This window comes from Aotus nancymaae, unplaced genomic scaffold (assembly GCF_030222135.1).
Source record: "Aotus nancymaae isolate 86718 unplaced genomic scaffold, 86718_ANA_hifiasm-v0.15.2.pri h1tg000131l, whole genome shotgun sequence".
In the NCBI taxonomy this organism is placed as follows: Eukaryota; Metazoa; Chordata; class Mammalia; order Primates; family Aotidae; genus Aotus; species Aotus nancymaae.
The window spans coordinates 5160526-5180171 of NW_026988546.1; the positions used below are offsets into that span (position 1 = coordinate 5160526).

At 46.9% G+C, this 19646-nt stretch overlaps 1 protein-coding gene across 1 annotated transcript in view; it reads right to left on the reverse strand.

Annotated features, from left to right (window-relative positions):
* LOC135272758 (uncharacterized protein C2orf78-like) overlaps positions 1-19366 on the reverse strand; it is a 31529-nt gene extending 12163 nt beyond the window's left edge. Inside the window, exons 1-6 of the mRNA XM_064371350.1 lie at positions 19274-19366; positions 16909-16915; positions 15885-16055; positions 14798-14888; positions 14383-14563; positions 13900-14087 (exon numbers count right to left, since the gene is read on the reverse strand). Of these exons, the coding sequence (XP_064227420.1) occupies positions 13900-14087; positions 14383-14563; positions 14798-14888; positions 15885-16055; positions 16909-16915; positions 19274-19366 (731 nt within the window). The remainder of the gene's footprint in view (positions 1-13899; positions 14088-14382; positions 14564-14797; positions 14889-15884; positions 16056-16908; positions 16916-19273) is intronic.
* Between the last annotated feature and the right edge of the window lie 280 nt (positions 19367-19646).

Consider the following 19646-nt stretch of genomic DNA (forward strand, 5'->3'; position numbering starts at 1 on the left):
GCTACGTTTTTTAGTCTTGTCTTTCCGACTAGAGTGCAATGACTTGGCTGGCGTGGCTTGGCTTTTTTGCTATTTTCATTCAGGTTGGAGTGCAATGGCTTGACTGGGTTGGCTTTTTTGCTCTTGTCCTTCAGGCTGGAGTGCAATGTCTTGTCTTGGCTGGCCTTTTTGCTCCTGGCCTTCATGCTGGAGTGCAATGGCTTGGCTTGGCTTGTTTTTTGGTCTTCTCCTTCAGGCTGGTGTGCAATGGCTTGGCTTCACTGGCTTTTTTGCTCTTGTCCTTCAGGCTGGAGTGCAATGGCTTCGCTTGGCTGGCTTTTTTGCTGTAGTCTTTCAGGCTGGAGTGCAATGACTTGGCTTGCCTGGCTTTTTTGCGCTTGTCCTTCAGGCTACAGTGCAATGGCTTGGCTTGGCTCGATTTTTTGCTCTTCTCCTTGTGGCTGGAGTGCAATGGCTTGACTTGGCTGGCTTTTTTGTTCTGGTCCTTCAGGCTGCAGTGCAATGGCTTTGCTAGACTGGTTTTTTTGCTCTTGTCCTTCAGGCTGGAGTGCAATGGCTTGGCTTGACTGGCTTTTTTCCTATTGTCTTTAAGGCTGGAGTGCAATGGCCTGGCTTGGCTAGCTGTTTTGCTCTTGTCCTTCAAGTTGCAGTGCAATGGCTTGGCTTGCTTGTCTTTTTTGCTCTTGTCATTCAGGTTGGAGTGCAATGGCTTGTCTTGTCTAGATTTTGTGCTCTTATCCTTCAAGCTGGACTGCAATGGCTTGGCTTGGTGCAATGGCTTGGCTTATCTGGATTTTTCGCTCCTCTCATTCAGGCTAAAGTGCAATGTCTTTACTTCGCTGGCTTTTTTGTCCTTCTCCTTCCGGCTGGAGTGCAATCGCTTGGCTTGGCTGGTTTTTTTGCTCTTGTCCTTCAGGCCGGAGTGCTATGGCTTGGCTTGGCTGGCTTTATTCCTCTTGTCCGTCAGGCTTCAGTGCAATCGCTTGGCGTGGCTGGCTGTTTTGCTCCTGTCATTCAGGCTGTAGTGCAATGGCTTGGCTTGGCTGGCTTTTTTGCTCTTGTCCTTCAGGCTCGAGTGCAATGGATTCACTTGGCTGGCTTTTTTGCTCTAGTCCTTCAGGCTGGAGTGGAACGGCTTGGCTTGGCTGGCTTTTTTGCTATTGTCCTTCAGGCTGCAGTGCAATGTCTTGGCATGGCTTTCTTTTTGGCTCTTGTCCTTCAGGCTGCACTGCAATGGCTTGGCTTGACTCGCTTTCTGGGTCTTGTCCTTCAGGCTGGAGTGCAATGGCTTGGCTTGGCTGGCATTTTTTCTCTTGTCCTTCAGGCTGGAGTGCAATGGCTTGGCTTGGTGCAATGGCTTTTGTGGCTCGCTTTTTTGCTCTTGTCCTTCAGGCTGGAGTGCAATGACTTGGCTTTGCTGGCTTTTTTGCTCTTGTCCTTCAGGCTGGAGTGCAATGGCTTTGCTTGTTGCAATGGGTTGGCTTGGCTGGCATTTTCACTCTTCTCCTTCTGGCTGGAGTGCAATGGCTTGGCTTGGCTGACTTTTTTGATCTTGTCCTTCAGGCTGGAGTGCAATGGGTTGGCTTGGTGCAACGACTTGGCTTGGCTGGATTTTTTACTCTTGTCCTTCAGGCTGGAATGCAATGCCTTGGCTTCGCTACCCTTTTTGCTCTTATCCTTCAGGCTGGAGTGCTATGGCTTTGCTTATTTCAATGGCGAGGCTTGGCTGGATTTTTCGCTCTTCTCCTTCAGGCTGGAGTGCAATGGCTTGGCTTCGCTGTCTTTTTTGCTCTTGTCCTTCAGGCTGGAGTGCAATGGCTTGGCTTGGTTGGCTTTTTTGCTCTTGTCCTTCAGGCTGGAGTGCAATGGCTTGGCTGGGTGCAATGGCGTGGCTTGGCTGACTCTTTTGCTCTTGTCCTTCAGGCGGGAGTGCAATGGCTTGGCTTGGCTAGGTTTTTCCTCTTGTCCTTCAGACTCGATTGCAATTGCTTACCTTGTTGCAATGCCTTGGCTTGGCTGGCTTTTTGCTCTTGTCCTTCAGGCTGGAGTGCTTTTTGTGGCTTGGCTTGGATTAGCTTTTTTGCTCTTGTCCTTCAGGCTGGGGTGCAATGCCTTGGCTGGCTTGGTTGTCTTTTTCACTCTTGTCCTTCAGGGTGGCATGCAATCGCTTGGCTTGGCTGGCTTTTTACTCTTGTCCTTCAGGCTAGAGTGCAATGTCTTGGCATGGCTGGCTTTTCTCCTCTTGTGCTTCAGGCTGGAGTGCAATGTCTTGACTTTGCTGGGTTTTTTGCTCTTGTCCTTCAGGCTGCAGTGCAATTCCTTCGCTTCGTGCAATGGCTTCACTTGACTGGCTTTCTTGGTCTTGTCCTTCAGGCTGGAGTGCAATGGCTTGGCGTGTCTCGGGTTTTGGTCTTGTCCTTCAGGCTGGAGTGCAATGGCTTGACTTGGCTTGTTTTTTTGCTCTTTTCCTTCAGGCTGGAGTGCAATGGCTTCGCTTGGCTGTCTTGTTTTCTCTTGTCCTTCAGGCTGGAGTGCAATGGCTTAGCTTGGTGTAATGGATTGGATTGGTTGGCTTTTTTGCTCTTGCCCCTCAAGCTGGAGTGCAATGGCTTGGCTTTGTTGGATTTTTCACTCTTGTCCTTCACGCTGGAGTGCAATGGCATGGCGTGGCTGGCTTTTGTGCTCTTGTTCTTCATGCTGGAGTGCAATGGCTTAGCTTGGTGCAATGGCTTGGCTTGGTTGGCTTTTTTGCTCTTGTCCTTCAGGCTGGAGTGCAACGGCTTGGCTTGGTATAATGGCTTGGCGTGGCTGGCTTTTTTGATCTTTTCCTTTAGACTGGAGTGCAATGGCTTGGCTTGGCTTGGTTTTTTGCTCTTGTGCTTCAGGCTGGAGTGCAATGGGTTGGCTTGGTGCAATGGCTTGTCTTGGCTGTGTTTTTTGCTCTTGTCCTTCAGTCTGCAGTGCAATGGGTTGGCTTGGCTGGCTTTTTTGCTCTTGGCCTTCAGGCTGGAGTACAATGGCTTGACTTGGTGCAATGGCTTGGCTTGGCTGGCCTTTATGCTCTTGTCCTTATGGCTGGAGTGTAATGACTTGGGTTGGTGCAATGGCTTGTCTTGGCCGGCTTTTTTGCTGTTGTCCTTCAGGCTGGAGTGCAATGGCTTCGCTTGGCTGGCTTTTTTTGCTCTTGTCCTTCAGGCTGAACTGCAATGGCTTTACTTGGCTGACTTTTTTGCTCTTTTCCTTCAGCCTGGAGTGCAATGGCTTGTGTATGCTGGCTTTTTTGCTCTTGTCTTTCAGGCTGGAGTGCAATGGCTTGTCTTGGCTGGCTTTTTTGGTCTTGTCCTTCAGGCTAGAATGCAATGGCTTCGCTTGGTGCAATGGCTTGGCTTGGCTGGTTTTTTCCCTCTTGTCCTTCAGTCTGGAGTGCAATGGCTTGGCTTAGCTGAATTTTTTGCTCTTGTCCTTCAGGCTGAAGTTCCGTGGCTTTACTTGGCTGGCTTTTTTGGTTTTGTCCTTCAGGCTAGTGTGCAATGGCTTGGCTTTGCTCGTTTTTTGCTCTTGTCCTTCAGGCGGGAATTCAATGGCTTGGCTTGGCTGGCCTTTTTGCTCTTGTACTTCAGGCTGCAGTGCAATCGCTTCGCTTGGTGCAATGGCTTGGCTTGGGTGGCTTTTTTGCCCTTGTCCTTCAAGCTGGAGTGCAATGGCTTGGCATGGCGGGTTTTTTGCTTTTGTCTTTCAGACTGGAGTTCAATGGCTTGGCTTACTTGGCTTGGCTTTTTTGCTGTTGTTCTTCAGGCTAGAGTGCAATGGCTTGGCTTCGCTGGCTTTTATACACTTGTCCTTCGGGCTGCAGTGCAATCGCTTGGCTTCCCTGGCTTTTTTGCTCTTGTCCTTCAGGCTGGAGTGCAATGACTTGGCTTGGCTGGCTTTTTTGCTCTTGTCCTTCAGGCTGGAGTGCAATGGCTTGGCTTGGTGCCGTGGCTTGGCGTGGCTCACTTTTTTGCTCTTGTCCTTAAGGCTGGAGTGCAATGACTTCTCTTGGTGCAATGGCTTGGCTTGGCTGGCCTTTTTGCTCTTGTCCTTCAGGCTGGAGTGCAATGGCTTGGCTTGGCTGGCTTTTTTGCTCTTGTCCTTCAGGCTGGAGTGCAATGTCCTGATCTCTGCTCACTCCAAGCTCCTTCTCCCCAGTTTCAGCAATTCTCCTGCCTCAGACTCCTATGTTGATGGGCTATATAGTCAGAGACACAAATTTTACAAAGATAAAGTACATGTTTTTTTTTAATTCCTCATATAATGTTTTAAAAGTATGGAGTAAGAAATACTGTGGTGTAATGGGAAAAGTATTAGACTTGATTCTAGTCTTGATCTATATGCCTGCTTTGAATTACATCTCCAAGCCTTGCCTTTTTGTGGTAAAGTGTGAATAGTGCCATTTTCCTGAATACTTCACAGGGCATGTAGACCCGTTGCAGGTGTGGATCACTGAATGAGACAAGGAATGGAAGCTCTTTGTGAACTCGAGTACTATGGAAACTGTCCTTACTATTCAGTATCAGGAGTGAAGGGATTTCATTTGTTTCTTTCAGAAAGAAATTTCTTTCTTGTCATAGCCTGTTGTTGCTTTCACTCCCTTTTTGTATAATTAAGTTTATTACTGTTGGACATTCTATTTTTAGATAGATGGGTTTGTCTCATTGCAGATTTAGCTGTTAGTATCGTTCTTTTCTTTTAATTCACCATCCAAAACTACTATTAAGCTGTTAATATCTTTCCAGGCCTGTAGTTTACATCACTGAGTCTAATTGAGACTATGCCAAGTTTCCCAGATGCACTGAATTTTGGCATTCTGTTGGGTGATTCTTTATAGTATGTTCCTAAAATAAAGAATTCCTCTTCAGAGTTATTCATTTTCAGGGCAGTGATAATGTTATGCACTTGTGTGTGTCCTTCCGTTACTTAACCCTGTATTTTCTTTTTATAGACAAACTTATTGGTGTCCACTGTACCATGGTTTAAACAGGACTGGCTACCTCACTTGCAGGTAAGTTGCTGACCCCAGAGGGAGACCATTTTAAATTTGTTTTTGTCTGTTTACAAAGGTAATGTAACCCTGTTGTAAAAAAATGCAACCAGCATAGAAATACATGAGGTAGAAGGCAGTCTTGCTCCCACCCAGTGACTGCCACCATTAATAATTTAGTGCACATCTTTTCAGACTCTAAAAATGCAGATACAAACATACATGTGATTCAATGGTATAATAGTTAGACATTCTGTTTTTTAATATGTGATAGACATCTTTGAATGTACTTGAACTCCTCATTCTTTTTAAGGGCTGTTTTCCTTTGCATACCAAGGAACACCAAAGTCAGAAATTTTTGATATTATAAAAAACATTGACATCGTTAACATTTTTATATAAACATTTTTGAATGCATACACCATAGCCCCAGAGGTAATTTCACTCCAAGTAGAATTTCTGAATCAAATCATATGTGTCCTTATGCTTTTCATGGATGTTGCCACACTGTGCTGATTTATGTTTGTTCATTCTGAAAATATCTCCTGAGCATCTGTTATGTGTAGGCACTGTGCTGGGTGCTAGCAAAGAGACTTCAGCTGCCCTGTGCCTCCTAACAGTCTCTAGGGAGGGAGTAGATATTAAAGAATCACAAAAATGTCTATAGAATTACAACTCTTGATGAGCGCTGAGAAGGAGAGGGAACGTGGTACAGTGAGAGCATGGAACAGGGAGGATTTGACTTCAACGAGAGGACTAGAGATTTCTGTGGAGAGGTCTGAGCAACTATCGGAAGTATGAGTAGGTGTTAACCAGATACGACCGTTGTGGAGAGAACTGTGAACATTGAGGATCAGCATAGCCCACGTCACAGGAAAACGTATACTGTGTTGGAAGAAGTGGCCAGGAGACTGGGCCATGGTGGAAGTATGGCATTAAAATGGAGCTGGAAGTAGGGGTAGGAGCTAAAACCATGTAGAACTATGTGTAAGGTTTTAGTCACTATCTTAAGAGCAATAGAAAACCGTTGAATTTTTTGTTGTTGGGGATGAGTGTGGGAAACATAATCAAATTTACATTTTCAACCTATCATTTTGCTGCTGAGTTGAAAATACACTGCAGAGGGAAAGAGGTAGAAGCAAGGAGACACGTTAGGAGGTGTTTGTAGGAAGTAAGGCATAATGGTGGAGTGGACCAGGCCATGGCGGTCATTTTGGTGGAAAGATATAGACATATTCTAGAGATATTTACGTCATATTATTGTCAGGAATTGGTGGTGGATTGAAGAGCATATGGATGAAATGGCTGACAGTGATGGTGACTCCCAAGTTTTTGACCCATTCTGTTGGTTATACAGTATTCTTTAAGATATCACGTTAATATTTTTCCCAATTTGTCTTTCCTTTATCGTTGGTTTCTGATAAATACTTTGTCGTATTAAGGAAGTCTGTTTCTGTTTTTAGTATATAAAACATTTTGATAAAAAATGATTCTGTATTTCCTTTTGTTTATTAGTTAAATCATAATAATGTGAGTAAATATGTAAATAGATCTTCTGAAATTGAGTCATCCTTGCATTCTTGAAAAATGTCTTCTTGTGGTCATGGTTTGTCATCCTCTAATAATTGCTGGATTTGACATGCTGATATTTTATTAGGACTTTCATATCTATGTCTGTAAGTTGAAATAGGACCTTTTTTGAAAAAACTTGATTGGTTTTCTTTTCGTATATATAAATGACCCAAATTATGTTGTTTTGTTATTTGATTGATGTAGAAGGCATGAGGCCAGGTGATGCAATTGGATGTAAGTATGAGGGTTGTCACTATTTTTCCCTTTTTATAAAAGTTAAAGGTGGAAATGTAGAGGAATTTCTCAAATTTTGGAGACAAGTTTGTAATTCATTTGTTCCAATATAAGATAGTGTTGCCAAAAAGTCTATAGATGTCTGTGGAAGTAGTGAGATACCACAGCCTGAATAGTGCATTTTGGCCTAATTTACTTTTTCTGGGAAAGATTTGCTTTTTTTTTTTTTTTTTTTAAATGCCAATTAAGGCAGATTTTATTCATCATTATTTATTTATTTATTATTTATTATTTTTTTTTTTTGAGTTGGAGTTTCGCTCTTCTTACCCAGACTGGAGTGCAATGGCACGATCTCGGCTCACCGCAACCTCCGCCTCCTGGGTTCAAGCAATTCTCCTGCCTCAGCCTCCCGAGTAGCTGGGATTACAGGCACGAGCCACCATGCCCAGCTAATTTTTTGTATTTTTAGTAGAGACGGGGTTTCACCATGTTCACCAGGATGGTCTCCATCTTTTGACCTCATGATCCACCCACCTTGGCCTCCCAAAGTGCTGGGATTATACCCAGGAGCCACCGCGCCCGGCCAGATTTGCTTTTGGTACAGTTATTTCTAATAGTTTATCCACTCCTCAGTATTGAATAGGTGCGAGGGACATTGCATAGAAAGAAAAAACTACATTGAAGACCTTCGGAATGGTCCTATCAGAAAGTCTTATTTATTTGTTTATTTACTTATTTACTTACTTATTTACTTACTTACTTATCTCAGACAGTCTTGCTCTGTCACCCAAGCTGAAGTGGAGTGGCACAATCTTGGCTCACTGCAACCTACGCCTCCCAGGTTCGAACAGTTCTGCCTCAGCCTCCCAAGTAGCTGGGGTTACAGGCGTGCGCCACCATGCATGGCTAATTTTTATATTTAGTAGAGATTGGATTTCACCATGTTGGTCAGGCTGGTCTGGAACTCCTGTCCTAAGGTGTTCCACCCACCTTGGACTCCCAAAGTGCGAGGATTACAGGCGTGAGCCACTGTACCCAGCCCCTTTCACAGGAGCATGTGTCTCAAGCAGAAGCTGCAGTCACAACACTTGTTGCTTGCCATACCTGAAAAGTAGTTGGTCAAGATTTGGGATTACATAGAAGGTTGAGGCAGGGCGCAATGGCTCACACTTGTAATCCCAGCATTTTGGGAGGCCCAGGTGGGTGGATCACTTGAGGTCAGCAGTTGGAGACCAGCCTGGCCAATATGGTGAAACCCTGTCTCTACAAAAAATACAAAAATTAGGCCAGGTACCGTGGCTCATGCCTGTAATCGTAGCATTTTGAGAGGCCAAGGCAGGCAGATCACCTGAGGTCACGGGTTTGAGACCATCCTGGCCAATGTGGCGAAACCCCATCTCTACTAAAAATGCAAAACTAAGCCGGGCTGGTGGCCGGTGGCTGTAATCCAAGATACTCGGGAGACTGAGGCAGGAGAATCACTTAAACCCAGGAGGTGGAAGTTGCAGTGAGCCAAGATCGTGCCACTGCACTCTAGCCTGGGTGACAGAGCAAGACTCCATCTCAAAAAAAAGAAAAAAAAGGTTGAGTTTAAAGCTGGAGGTAGTAAATGCCAAAGAATAATAAAAAAAAACTTTTGGCCCTCCCTGATGACAGAGGGACACCCTTCTATACTGCCTACCATCTCTCTCATAGGTGCCTTTCATAGTCAGCACAACGGTTTTTGTTTGTTTGTTTGTTTTTTTGACAGAGTCTCACTCTGTCACCTAGACTGAGTGTGCAGTGGTGTACTTGGCTCACTGCAACCTCCACCTCTTGGGTTCAAACGATTCTCCTGCCTCAGCCTCCCGAGTAGCTGGGATTACAGGTGTTGCACCACCATGCCCAGCTAAGTTTTTGTATTTTTAATAGAGATTTCACCATGTAGCCAGGCTGTACTTGAATTCCTATCCTCAGGTGATCTGCCCAATTCAGGCCACTGAGTGCTGGGATCACAGGTGTGAGCCACCGAGTCCAGGCCAGCTCAACTTTCTGAAGTCCTTCTGAACTATCAGGGAGCGGCTCTGCTGCAGGTCTCTGCAGAAGCAGTGACTGCCCCCTCCGAGTGTGAGAAGGTGAAGTTAGGTGTGCAATGCAGAAGGCTTATGTAATCTATCCACATCCTTTCTCTCCTCCACAAAAGGAAGTATTTGATTATATAATTTTATCAATTTCACTATTCCCAATCATTTACTATCCCAATTCTCCGGAACACTTTCCACCAACCACTTTGTAAAGGGCTACCTAGGGAGGGTGAGGTGGCTCACAACTGTAATCTCAGCACTTGGGAGGCCAAGGTCGGTGGATGGCTTGACCCTAGGAGTTCGAGACCAGCTGGCCAACGTGACAAAACTCTGTCTCAACATAAAATGCAAGAAATAGCCTGGTAAGGGGGTGCTCCCCATAGTCCCAGCTACTCAGGAGGATGAGGAAGGAGAATTGCTTGAGCCCAGGAAGTTGAGGCTGCAATGAACTGAGATCGTGCCACTGCACTCCAGCCTGGGCAAGTGGAGTGAGGTCCTGCCCAAAAAAAAATAAAAAAAAGGTTGGGGGGCTACCTAGCACCTTCCCCACAGCCCTTTCCTCCAAGCACAGAAGACAGCTTCCAGGTGTCCTTGTGTATCACCTGGTCACTGCTGTGTTCCTGCTATGGAACTGGGGGAGCTCAATGCTTAAGTACTAAGTCATATCAGCTCTGTCACATCACTAATGTGCTGAAGGAATTAGAAAGAAGATGATAGTATTCCAGGGAAGTCTCCAAGAATTAATCAACCTGGAGAACTTGCAGGTCAGGTTCCAAACCACTGAATCAAGTTGTCAGAGAGCTCAATAGCTGCCTGGGTCCCAGGTGCTGTGAGGGCCAGACAGGCCTCATTTGCCCATGCTACAGGCACCTGAGCTTTTTCTGTACTCACCTGGTGTGCAAGCAAAATTATGAGGCGCAGTTTTCACACTTTCATCAAAGTGGCACAGCAAATATTTAGAATTACATCCTGTGTGGGCTTCACAATGGACTCAAGCTGTTCTCCGTCACTGTGGACTCTGCCCCCTGTTCAACCACCACCTTTTTTTCCTTGTAAATATGCATATTAAGCTTTCAGGAAAATACAGCATTGAACTTTCCACCTTTGTTCTTCCCCCAAGAACTCATTATAATGTCAGCTACCAAGAGAAAAATCCAAGAAGGCAGCTCTCCTACAAACCCCACGGAACCAGCATCCAGGTAAGAGGACTGACCAAATTTGTTCCAACCCTGCAATTAAAATTTCATGAAGCACTTTCAAGGTAAACCACTAGGGAATGTTTTTATTGGCAGCGCTGGCTCTTGTGTATGTGGGCCGGGTGCAGTGGCTCACACCTGTAATCCCAACATTTTAGGAGGCAGAGCGGGGAGGATCACTTGAGCCCCAGGAGCTCAAGGCCAGCCTGGGCAACACAGGGAGACCCCAACTCTACATTAAAAAAAAAGGACTGTGGGGGAACCCAAATAGTTCAGACAGTTTGACAGATAAAATTGGTCAGAGTTGCTTGCTGTTCTTTGAATTAGAGCAAAAATAAATTTCACAATATAATCTAAAAGAACTCCGTGCTGATTCTTAACATTTAGGCTGGGTGCGGCGCCTCACGCCCTGTAATCTCAGCATTATGGGAGTCCAAGGTGGGTGGATCACCTGAGGTCAGGAGTTCGAGACCAGCACAGCCAACATGGTTAAAAGCCGTGTCTACTAAAAGTACAAAAATTAGCTGGGTGTGGTGGCACATACCTGTAATCCCAGCTACTCAGGAGGCTGAGGCAGGAGAATCGCTTGAACCCGGGAGGTGGAGGTTGCAGTGAGCTGAGATTATGCCACTGCACTCCAGCCTGGCCAACAGAGTAAAACTCCACCTCAAAAAAAAAAAAAAAAAAAAAAGATTAGTTAACAGTCTGAGATAACTTATTCTAGAGAAAACACATTTAACCAAATATGCCAGTAAATTGAAATATTTCAGTTATTTCTTCAATAAGAGAATATTTCACAAAAACTGTCTGTTTCTTCTAAATAGGATAAATACTAAGATTCTTTTGTCCTAGAGACCATTCCTATATTGAGTTGATAATCTCACTGCTCTTTATGAAATAAAACAATGTGTCTATATGACTTAGTTTGCAATTTTCCAATGTATAATTTATTCATGTTTATTTAAACCTAAATATTTCTTTTTATAGTTATATGTCAAAAAATAGTGATAGGTTTTATGGCTTACTTAAAATATAAATGAGGAAAACACACGTTTTCCATACCAATAGCTGGTTTTAAGTTTTTTTTTAGAGGAAATACTATAATTTAAAAAAAGAGTTGTAAAATATTTAACAGAATTTCCAGTTATGATTTCCAAAATGTAAAGATTTAAAACATAATTTATACAAAACTAAAAATCAGAAGGATTCATTCTTGCTTTTTTTCCTTTTTAAAAAAATTCAGACAATTTGTCACAGAAAGTTCAGCACGTGATTGCAGCCGCAGCCTCAGTCCCCGTCAGAATCGCTGTCCCTCCACGTGGGGACAGAGTGCCGCATTGAGGACAACAAGACATCTTCAATTTGCTTCTTAGAGTTTTCCTCCAGGTCAGTCCTAATTGCTCCAGATTCAGACAGTTTCCACTCCAACTCTACAAGATAAAGAATAAGGAAATTACCTAAGGTGCGGTGCTGCAAAGGTTCCCTCACCCAAAGTCCATCAAGCTAGTTTATTCTGAGTAGAAAATGCAATTATCAAAATTTGGCCTGGCATAGTGGCTCACACTTGTAATCTCAACACTTTTTGGGAGGCTGAGGCATGAGGATCACTTGAGGCTAGGAGTTGAAGACCACCCTGGGCAATATAGTGAGACCCTCATCTCTAAATGATTTTAAAAAATCAACTGGGTAGGCCAAGTGCCATGACTCAGGCTTGTAATCCCAGCACTTTGGGAAGCCGAGGCAGGTGGATTGCTTAAGCTAGAAGTTCCAGACCAGCCTAGGCAACAGGGTGAAATCTTAGCCAGGCATGGTGGCATGTGCCTGTGGTCCCAGCTACTCAGGAGGCTGAGGTGGGAGGATCACCTTGCAGGTTCAAGGGGTGCCTGGTGTGCAGACGGAAAAACAGGCCAAAGCCACTAATGCAGCTGGCAGTGTCAGGGACAACTGGGCCCCACGGTCTCAGCTGGGCCTATCATGAGCGTACAGAGTTAAGAGAACATCAGGACACATGGCAGCCCTGTGCTTTTACAATTTGCCATCCTGAACCATTCACCATCACACTGTGTCAGCAAGGTGGGCATGGCTGGGGTCTCCGTCACCATTTGACAGCAAAGATCCAAAGGGATGGATGGCACACAGCATCTAGTGTCACACAGACTGGGACTGGAATCCAGGCACAGTCTTTCACTAGCTGTGTGACCTTAGGCAAAGGACTTGACCTCTCTGTGCCTCAGTTTCCCCATCTATAAAACGGGGGCTAAAATAATATTCATTGGACACAATTATCTGGATTAGAGGTAACAAATATGAAATGAACATAAGCTCCCCAAGGGCAAGGTTTTCTGCCCTTCTTGTTCTCTGCCATTTTCCACGTGCCCGGAACGGCACTTGGTACATAGTAGGTGCTCAATGAATGTAAATAGGTAAACCACAAATGAAATCTTCAAATGATGCTGCTGTTCCTTGTCGTTACTGCTGCTGTTTAGGCTATAGGTGACTTACCTAAGGCCACACAGCTGTTCAGTGCATAGCCTGGAGTCCAAGATGACTCTGCTCATCCCAACCTCATGCTGTGCCCTGCACACAGGGAAACACCTTTTTAATGAGCTCTGTCTCTAGCAAATGAGAAGACTCCCCAAGCAGCTCCAGGCTAGGATGATGAGACTCTGATGTCTGCTCCCACCTCAGTAACTAATGGAGGGTGCTAGGGATGTGGGAGCTTTCAGGGGAGGGGGCTCTTCTCTGGGATTTGGGTTCTGTCCAGGCCCCAGCAGGTCAGCAGGGTTTCTCCAGGTAGCTCTGCCCATCCTGTTCCCCCTGGGGACCCTCCATGCTGGAAAAGGGGACACTTGCAGAGATGTCCGCCTAGGAGAAGGGGTGCACGCACCTAAGGAGCAAGGTCCCCCATTTCTGGTACAATGTCCTGTCTCTCCTCAGCTCCTCCAGCTCTCCCTCCAACTGCAGGCCCCGAGGCTGGCCCTGGGCACCAGTCCCTAGAACTGTCAGTCACACCTGGGTCTTCTGGGGATGCAGCAAGATCCAGGCTGAAGGGAGGGATGTGCCAACAGGACCAAGCTGCAGACCCGCTTTACAGGGAGGCAAAGGGTAGCCCCCCAACAGCCTGTCCATCACCCTCACAAATGGCTATCCAAGAACGGCTGCTGAAATGGGCCACCGCCTCCACCCTGATCAGACCACAGGATCCCACCGGCTCCCACCGTGGCCAGACCTCCCTAGGTGCCCAGGGGGAAAAAAGAACTTGAACTTCTCAGCTAAAGGAGCCAAGCTTTGCTCCTGGATCTGAGCTAAAGTGACCAGGGGCCATTTCACAGACCAAGAAACTAAGGCTTGTCTGGGCGCAGTGGCTCACCCCTGTAATCCCAACACTTTGGGAGGCTGAGATGGGAGGATCACTTGAGCCCAAGGCTTTCAGACCAGCCTGGGCAACACAGCAATACCTCATCTCTGCTTAATAAAAAAAGAAAAAAGAAAAAGTCAGCGATGTCTGGTGGCATGTGGCTATAACTGCTTGGGAGGCTGAGTGGGGAGGATCCTTTAAGCCCAGAACTTCGAGGCTGCAGTGAGCTATGACTGCATCACTGAACTCCAGCCTGGGCAACAGAACAAGACTGTCAAAAAATACAGAAAAAGAGAAGAAGGAAAGAGAAAGAGAAAGAGAGGCTCAGGGAGGCCCAAGGTCAGAGGCCGAGCCAGTGGCACAAAGCCCTTTTCCATCCCAAGCAGGGAGAGAGGTAGGAGAGCCAGGGGAAGGATTGGGTGGTCTCTTGGCTGCATCGGCCTCCTGGGCTCTCACCCACCCAGGTGCCTGTAGGCTGCTGTTAGGTTGAACTCCTGCTGGGGGCCTTTGAACCAGCAGTGCAGGATTTTATGGTCCTGGCTCTTCTCAGCAAGGATCTCACCCTGCACTGATGCGTTCCAGGCTGACTCGAGTTTGCCCCAGCTGTGGAAGAGGCTCTGTACCAAGACTGTCACTGTGGAAACCTGCAATGAGGTGGGGAGGGGACCAAGGCCTTTGAAGACCCTATTTCCTCCCCCTGGGATGCCCTTTCATCTCTTTTCTATTCATCCCTCAAAAGCCCTTCAGTGCCATTTCTGTGAGGCCTAACCTGACTAGTGCAGGCAGGCTAGTTTTCTCTACAGGGCCTTGAGGCAAGAAGAGATACTCCTCTCTGTTGCCCCAGCCTTGAACAGACATAACTTCCCTGTCTCCTCTTCAGTTTGGGGAGAGAATCTGACCTCACTGGGTCGCTGTTACTAGTAGCCAGGATGTCTGTACCCTGAAGGGTACACGCTGGTAGGTGGCCTTCTCTCCCTGCACCATCACTGTGGTCTTTGGGAGTCCTAGGAAGAGCTGGGTGTGATCTGGCTGGTTTTGGGGCTGGGGGAGGTAGGCCACTTGCAGCCCCCAACTGGCACAAGGCCCCACATGGTACTCTGTGCCCTGCTGGCCCCCATCCCTTGTTCACACAACTCAGGGGCCTCACAGGGAGAAGTGAAAAGGACAAGACAGGGTTTGGGCGTGGCTGAGCCTCCAACCCAATACCAGAACTTTGTACCACCTTGACCCATGTCACTGACCCTCAGTTCCCCACTGCCAACTTCCCCATTTCCTTAAATGGCACTTCCATCCTCCCAGATGCTTGAGCCAAAACCTCTGAGCCATTTATTTCCTTTCCGTCACTCTTTCCCACCGCCAATCCATCAGCAAATCTGGCATCTCCAGGATCTGGATGCTTGCCGGCACCTTCACTGCCACCACCCTGGGCCAGGCAGCCATGCCCTCTGATTGGGTGAAGGGTAGGAGCTGGCTGGTCGCCTACACATCGAGCTCCTGTCTTGGCATCCTCTGCTACACAGAGGCCTCCTCCTGGTCCCTAACATCACCACCACCCTTGACTCCACCCTGATGCCACCATGTGCTGCCTGAGAGTTAACTATGCTGCCCTCGGCTGAGCCCAGTCAGGCCCGGACCTTCCCCACCTCCTCCCATCACCCAGTACAGGGAGAGAGTCCATGCACCAGGTTCCCTCAGCTCTGTGGATGACCCTCATGAGTTTTCTCCCAAACCTGTTCTTGCTTCTGCACCAAATGCCTGCAGAGTAGCAACTTCATGACATGCATTAGTCGGCATAAAAGCGACTTAGGTCCGAAAAGTTTTCACTCTGGTTTTTTTTGACAGGTAGAATGTCTGTCTACCTGTCTCCAAAGTAGGGTTCCACTTGCTTTCTTATTTTATTTGTCTCCCCATCAGCTGCTAAGCAGCAAGATGGGAAATCTAGATTGTCTTTTTTAAGTCTACTTCCCTACATCACTTAAGAACTAACTCTGAGGCCAGGCACAGTGGCTCTTGCCTGTAATCCCAAGACTTTGGGAAGCCAAGGCAGGCAGATCACCTGAGGTCAGAAGTTTCAAGATCAGCCTGAACAACATGGAGAAACCCTGTCTCTACTAAAAATACAAAATTAGCCAGGTGTGGTGGCACATGCCTGCAATCCCAGCTACTCAGAGGCCGAGGCAGGAGAATCGCTTGAACCTAGGAGGTGGAGGTTGCAGTGAGCCGAGATCACACCATTGTACTCCAGCCTGGGCAACAAGAGCAAAATTCCGTCACACACATAAAAAGAACTAACTGATAGTTGTAGAGACTGGGAGGGCCAAACTTCACACATCTGTGAGCTGCTATCTGCCCACAGGCCTCAGCTTTTATCTGCCTCTGTACCAGAAAAAGATCTCAGTGGCAGGGGACCAGGCATGTGCTGGGGGCTGAGCACTGCTCACCTGGAGGTAGGTGGTAGCTGGGGTGTAGACCCTGGATCTTGCCTTCCCTGTTGGGGCCCTGACTCCTGCAGGCCACACTGACCACCAAGTCCTTTAGAGTCCAGGCCTTGCCCAGCATCAGCTCCAGGACAGCTTGGAACACAGTTTGGTGTGGCCAGTACAACCTTTGAGCTGCAGACCATCAGCCATGGACTATCCAGGTTCAAGGCTCCTGTGAGAGACAGAGAAGGAGAATCTGGTATGCAAGGCAGAGAGGAAGCTTTTAGCAGGCAGCAAGAGGTCCCCAGAGTCTCATCACAGCCTTGATGGGAAAAACAGGGAAAAACTAGGCATGAGGGATCTTTCTAGGATGTTAGCAATATTGTGACTCATGACGGGTTTGGATCACACAGGTGTATACATCTGTCAAAACTCAGGGAGATGTATGCATTTCACTCTGCTTAATGAAACTCATGCTGAAACGTTTAGGGTGAAATGTATCAATGTCTACAACTTACTTTGAACTGCATGGAAAAAATTAGAGGGCTAGATAGGTGGAGAGAGAGGTGATGAGGTAAGTGGGGAAACTGTTAATAGCAGAACCTAGTATGAGAGGATGCTGGTGATCACCGTACCATTCACCCAACTCTTCTGAATGCTTGCAGTTTTTTCCTAATAAAAGTTTGGAAGGCCGGGCACAGTGGCTCATGCCTGTAATCCCAGCACTTTGGGAGGCCAAGGTGGGAGGATCAGTTGAGTCTAGAAGTTTGAGAGTAGCCTAGACCCCATATCTACAAAAATTACAAAAATTAGCCAGGCGTGGTTGTGCTTGCTTATATTCCCAACTACTTGGGAGGCTGAGGTGGAGGCTGCAGTGGCTGTGATGGTGCCACTGCACTCCAGCTTGGGCGAGAGAGGGAGACTCTGTCCCCAAAACAAAAACACAGGTAGAAATGCTGAGGGCTGTGAAGAAAAACAACTAAGAAGGAATTTGATAAAAATTCCGTAGATTAGCAAAGACTTTTAGGAGGAAATGACAATTTACCTGATACCTAAATGAAGACAAAGAGGAGTTGATCGAAGGGGCAGACCACCCACCCCTGCTGGAGACAGGAGATTTATTGTCTAGGGAAACTGAGGCAGACAGGCTCAGATGCAGGGACAAAGACACAGTGAGGGGAGGGAAATGGCACTGAGTTGAGAACAGGGAGGTGCTGAAGAGTGGGCAGCCTGGTCCCTGCCCAGCTGCTTCCTTCCCACAGGAAATGGGAAGATGGCACCACAGAAGAACAGAAGGAAGGCACGTATACCTGGAGATCCAGGTCCCCACGCAATTGCTTGATTGACAGGGAAGCCCATCAGTCAGCACATGCCTCCACAAATGCATAGCACCTCTTTCCAAACACGTTTGGAGTCTCCAATTAATTTTCTATTTTATCCGTGTTTCTTGCATGGTGATAAAGATCTCATTTCACTTTATAGATCACAGTTGGGACCTGGCAAACTCAGGACCTCCAGAATATCCGTCTGGTGGCTCAGATATTTATTTATTTATTTATTTGCTTTTGAGGTCATGGTCATTCATTTATTTCTCATTACATTGGGCTGGGCCAAGAGTCACGAGCCAGTGTATAGATTATGTTATTCTGTTGCTTTCAGACAGAATTGGGATCCAGGTTCTAATTGTCTCCCAAGTTCAAGATCTGGATCAGAAGCAGAAGAGAGTAGCCACTGCTGCGGGAGGCTGGGGGGCTGCAGGAGGCTGGGGGGCTGTGGGAGGCTGGGGGCTACAGGAGGCTGGAGGGCTGTGGGAGGCTGGGGGCTGCAGGGGGAAAGGCAGGAAACAGGCCTAGAGCTGACCACACAGGGTTCATGATCCAGGGCTCCCCTGTGGGTACCTAAGGATCCTGCATGCAGCTCATGGGTGGAAGAGCCTACAGCAGCCCCTCAAAGTGAATGGGGATGGCATAGGCCTGGGTTTGAAACTCTGGAGCTGGAAGGCCAACTGTGTCTTCACAGGCAGGACCTGAAAACATGCTGTCCTTCCATCTGTATCCCAGAATCCTGTGTAGAGCCTTTCCATGAGGACAGGGCCAGGGCTGGCTCCTGGGCCTCTGGGTGGCCTCATGAGTCATCCAGTAAAAGTCCTGCAAACTTGCCTCCATCTGGGGATATTCCTGCCAGTTCTTCTCTATGTCCTTCTCTGTGAAATGCTGGGCAACTGCCTTAGGCCATTCATGACTCTTTGTCCTCAACTGTTCAAATTCAGGAGCTTTCTAATCTTTTAGGAAGCTCTGGCTCTCCAGTTACTCCAAAGGTGAATTAACTTGTCTGAGGATTTTTCTGGTTTCTTGGTTTCTTTTTATTTCTTTACTCCTGAGGGCTTCTAGTCATTTTAGTTGGATGATCTCACTTTCTTTGCTTTTATTCCTGAGTTTTCTCCTGGTATCCTTTTTCTGGCAGCCTTAGGGCCTAATCCTGGGTTCGCAGAGAACTAGCACTCACTCTGCCCTAATGGGATCTAGAGGAGTCGAGAGGTGCCCAAGTGTGGAAATGCGTTCTCTCTTCTCTGTTTTGACAGGTCTCTCACTGTAAGTTTTATAAAAGGATTTTAAGGAGAACAGATTTTTTTAAACAAACTTTTAAACTCTGCTCCAGAATATGAGATCCCTAACTTTGCTAAACTGCTCATTTGAATTAAATCCTAAGGCAGCTTCTGAGTACACTCAAAACAGAATTACCCTGTTTGAAAATAGGGTAACCAATATTTTGAGCAGCCGACTCAAACATAAGCACATATCCAAGGCTGGCTTAGCATTTGGGGGAAAGCCTGTAACAGGAAATACAGAAATAAAAAGGAAAGAGAAACTCAGAGGAAACAAATAAAACTCCCCGAAGTTCTGTAACTTACACTCTAAGAGAAGACAACTGCATTCTTGGAACAGGACGTTGTAAGAAAGGAACCAAAAAGAGAGCTCTTGAGGCCGAGGACCGTGGCTCACACCTGTAATCCCAGCACTTTAGGAGGCTGAAATGGATCATGAGGTCAGGACTTTGAGATCAGCCTGGACAATATGGTGAAACCCTATCTCTACTAAAAATACAAAAATTAGCCAGCTGTGGTGGCATGCACCTGTAATCCCAGCTACTAGGGAGGCTGAGGCAGGAGAATCGCTTGAACCTGGGAGGCGGAGGTTGCAATTAGCTGAGATTGCTCCACTGCCCTTCCCCAATTTTTTATACTCTGGATATCTCAAAATTAGAAACCTACGTTACAAACTCAGACATAAATACAAACAACTTCTTTTCTCTCCTTGACAAACCTCTCATTCAATCCATCAGGAACTCAGTCCACTGTCGCTAAAGAATGTGTCTAGAATCAACCCCTTCTGCCACCTCTGCTGCCACACCAGCCGAAGTGACTTTCTCATTGCAACATCTTCCTCGCTCTCCTGGCTCCCATCGCGCCATTGGTAACTGATCTCCATGCGGCAACCAGACATGTCGAATGATGGCACACTAGCCTTTCTTACAGTACAATCCAAAATCCTTGCGAAGGCCAGAGAGGCCAGAACTTTCTCTGTTGGTCAGGAGTGCAGACCTGGCAAGACCGAGAGAGCTGCCCGCGGGAAGACGCTGGCAGGTGGGCCAAGGGGATGACTCACTACGCACTCCAAGGCCCACACAGGAGATTCTTGGGAAAAGCCATGAGCAACTGTAAATATCATGTTTGATGGCCTGGCCAACCTGCAGACCCACCCCACACCCTCCTCTGATGGCCAC